This window comes from Lycium barbarum, chromosome 2 (assembly GCF_019175385.1).
Source record: "Lycium barbarum isolate Lr01 chromosome 2, ASM1917538v2, whole genome shotgun sequence".
NCBI lineage: Eukaryota > Viridiplantae > Streptophyta > Magnoliopsida > Solanales > Solanaceae > Lycium > Lycium barbarum.
In genome coordinates this window covers 4,761,293-4,765,036 of record NC_083338.1, presented here as the reverse complement: position 1 = coordinate 4,765,036, position 3,744 = coordinate 4,761,293, and the positions used below count along the sequence as shown (strand labels likewise).

Here is a 3,744-nt window from a genome sequence, read left to right as displayed (position 1 = left end):
AGTTTTTTGTGTTGAAATTGACTTTATAGATAAATAATTAAGCTGCACGCCAAAAGAAAAAAAGGAGAAAAAAGAAAATGAAAAAAAGTAATTGTGCTTGCATAGCAGTATATCTCAAAATTACTTTTACAACTTATAAGACATCAAATAAATATCTTCCTTAAACATCTATCAATGAAATGGTAAACGTGAGGTAGATTTATATAAAGAATCCGGAAAAAAAAATTGGCAATAGAAGAAAACTTTTTCTTTCAATGACATATTATACATATAAATTTGTAGAAGAAAGGAGATACTAATTTACAGTTTACATAAAAGATGCAAAAAATATCAAAAGTTCTGTGTTTGAGCCCTGAGAATGGAGTCACCTTAGTCAGAGATCGCTTTACTCCCAAAGCATGACTTTCTCGAGCAAATTCGAATGAAATTCATAGATTGCCACTTTTCAACCATTGTGAAAATTTCAAATTTCATAGGTGAAACTCCATAACTCAAAAATGCAAAGGCCTCAGGCAACTTGCCGAATAAAAAGCTACTCGAACCAAGGGTGTGGTTATTTTTCAAACGACAAGGCTGAAAAGTGGTCAGTGAGTGCTATTTCACTTGCAAATCCAGATTAATCGGACCCCAAAACAAATACCCCGACACCAAACGAAAAAACCCTCCCAAAAAAGGAGTTGAATTTGATTGTCACTCTATCCAATAGGTCTAGTTGCAAAAGGAACAACTTCAGCCAGAGGAGTAGATCGTGGTGTTGGCAATGGAGAAGTTCTACAAACAGGACAAGTTGGATGTAACCTCAGCCATGGATCCACACATTTCAAATGAAACAAATGTCCACAATCAGGCAATAGCCTTAACATGTCACTATTCTTGTAATCAGCCAAACAAATTGAACAACAAGTACTCGCTGTAGCTGTTGAATCCTTGTGAATATTCTTAGAAGCTTCTGAATACAATAACTTTGGAAAACTCAATAAAGTTTCCTCATCAAGCCCCAATTCCACGTCCACGACCACGTCTGCTACTCGTGCTAAATCCTCGTTATTATTATTATTATTATTACTATTCCTCCGCCTCCTCTGAGGTGGGACTATCGTTTGATGTCTTGTACAAAAGTAGGACGTCAAGGTGATTGTTGTTATCAATAACAATACACCAGCAGAGACTCCGATGCCATACGCGAATGATCCGATGTTTTGGGATCCGTGGAACCCGTTGTTGCCTAAGGAATTCGGGTCCGGACCATTGACTGTGGCATTCATGATGATCTTGAGGGTGTTATTGTGTTTGTGGTTTTGGTTTGGTTATTAGCCATGATGTTTAGAACATAAGGAAATGGTCTAAAGATTTTGAAAGTCAACGGTTTTGCATAAGATAAAAAGTGGAAGATTGATATCGAAGAAGTTTTAAATAAGGGAGGATGGATTTGGACTTCAAGGTAATGAACTTTAAAAATTATATGAATGAAAGATGTATAAAGCAAAAAAGAGAACTGTACTTGAATAGGTTTCTTGTGAATATATATATAGTGGCTTTCTGTTTTTGTTTCCCACTAGGTATTCAATATCTGCTATGGAACCCAATTAATTTAGATTCATGTCAAAAAGTTCCATATTTAAGGTAAAGCACTTACGGCAAAGTTAGAAATTTCATGAAGGATGTTCAAGATTTAACATATATATGTATAATATTTAACATATATATGTACAAATACAGTATAAGTTTTTGAAGTGTCCAACTGATCACCCTTCCCTTGTCGTAGCTTCGCCCCTGAAAACGCTCCCTACTAACAAAGGCAGAGCCAGAATTTAAATTTTATGAGTTTTAAATTCTATGATAATTACATTAGATGTTATTAATTGTGTTTTGAATATTTTTCGTACATATTTAATGGATCTCCTAATATAAATACACGATTTAGACTAAAACTACTGGGTTCGGCTTAATTTGTAGGTAACTAGTGGCAGGTTTGATACGTCAACGGTTGCCTTTCTGGTCTCTAGATATCCTTATCTTCAAAGTTGATTCATGTGAGTAACGTCTTTCTTTCTAGCTAGCCAATTATTCAACTTTCTCCACTGGTATATTACATGTTTTATGAATAAATAAATTATATCATTGTTTGCTAAGTCATTATATTGTATATATATTTTATTAATCTCTCACTTTGAAACTTTCTCTATATCATCTTAATTATACAGGTATTGCATTGCACGTCCCAAGCAAAAAAAAAAAATAGTGTTATAGCTATTTCTATCTGTTTAAATCTATACGACATTAATGATTAATTACTTTTCTTTCTTTTGAACCCCTGCATTTCAAGAAAAAAGAATATTGGTGTTCACACAATCACAAGAACTCATACTAGGACAACAAGATGTTTCATTAATGGCATATAAATATGTATTAAAAAATTTAAAAACTAACACAAAGGAAACTAAAAGTCAAGTAGCTTTACAATGAATATCCAGTAAGAGAATAAAGTAGTAGTTTTTCTTTTTGGTGTCCCACCCCCGCTCTAGGGTTGACTAATCTAGATTCTCAACGGAAAGTCCCATATTGAGGTAACGCTCGACAACTCCATTCACTAAATTTGATCCTGATACCTTTGATAAAAATGTATATGCCACCTATCACAACATCTGGCGGTATAAAGAAGTAGTTAGTAGAACACATTTGATTTACATTTAGAAAAACATAATTAAGTCCACACTTGAGGAAGCGAATCGAAGATATAATAATAAATAAAAATATATTTTCTCTTAATAGCTTAAACTATTAAATGAGATAGAAAACACACTTAAAAAATTACTTTATAATCAATAATTCAACTCTATGGAATTGCTTGAAAAAAAGGATACGCATTTTCTTTGTCAATTTGTGATGTGAGTGTGAAAGTTGCTACACATTTTCTAGACGGACTTTCCTAGTTTTACACGTTTGAACCCGTTTTTAAATTCTAAACACAAAATGTCTATTGAAAACAAAATGTTGAGTGAGAAATAGTTTTACCCCCTGTTTGGATGGTGATTTCCCGTGGTTCATTAATGCATGGTTTCTATGAAACTATGTTTGTTTCTATTGTTCTTAAAATTATGTGGTATTATGTTGTAAACCCATGGTTCATTCCATGGTTATATAACCATGAAAAGTCCCAATTTTTGTAACCACGGATTTGGTGGCTTTTCCGTGGTTACGTATTTCATTTCTCCATTATACTCCACCCCACCCCACCCCTGCCCCACCCTCCACCATCCATCCCACACCACCCCCACCCTACTACTCACCTCCACCCCTGCCCTACCATCCACCCAACTCCACCCCACAACAACTCACCCCCACCTTACCACCCACTACCCCCACCCTCATCCTACAACCACCCACCCCTCCATCACCCCCACCCACTACCCCTCACTACCACCCAACCCCACCCCCACCCCCACCCCCACCCTCATCCCATAACCACCCACCCCTCCACTACCCCCATCCAATACCTACTTATTTTTTAAAGTTCCTACTGTATTCTTTACTTGAGTTTTATTAATATATATAAACTAATTTCTAATTAAGAGTTAAGGGTATTTTAGTAAACTTATAAGTTATTATACAATACCATCAAACCAAATAATACAAATGTTATTAAACCACAACAAACGACACAGTCTATCCAAACATGATGTTCATTAATACAGTACAATACAATACAACACCATACTGTATCATACCATACTGTACATTAAT

At 35.0% G+C, this 3,744-nt stretch overlaps 1 protein-coding gene across 1 annotated transcript; it reads right to left on the bottom strand.

Moving 5' to 3' along the window:
* Positions 1-225: 225 nt before the first annotated feature.
* LOC132629239 (RING-H2 finger protein ATL70-like) lies at positions 226-1,520 on the bottom strand. The gene has a single exon (XM_060344949.1). The coding sequence runs from the start codon at positions 1,263-1,265 to the stop codon at positions 696-698; it is 570 nt and encodes a 189-aa protein (XP_060200932.1). The 5' UTR covers positions 1,266-1,520; the 3' UTR covers positions 226-695.
* Between the last annotated feature and the right edge of the window lie 2,224 nt (positions 1,521-3,744).

What these genes read in the sequence shown, in the direction of transcription:
- LOC132629239 (XM_060344949.1), bottom strand. Translation starts at nt 1,265, where the DNA reads ATGAATGCCACAGTCAATGGTCCGGACCCGAATTCCTTAGGCAACAAC.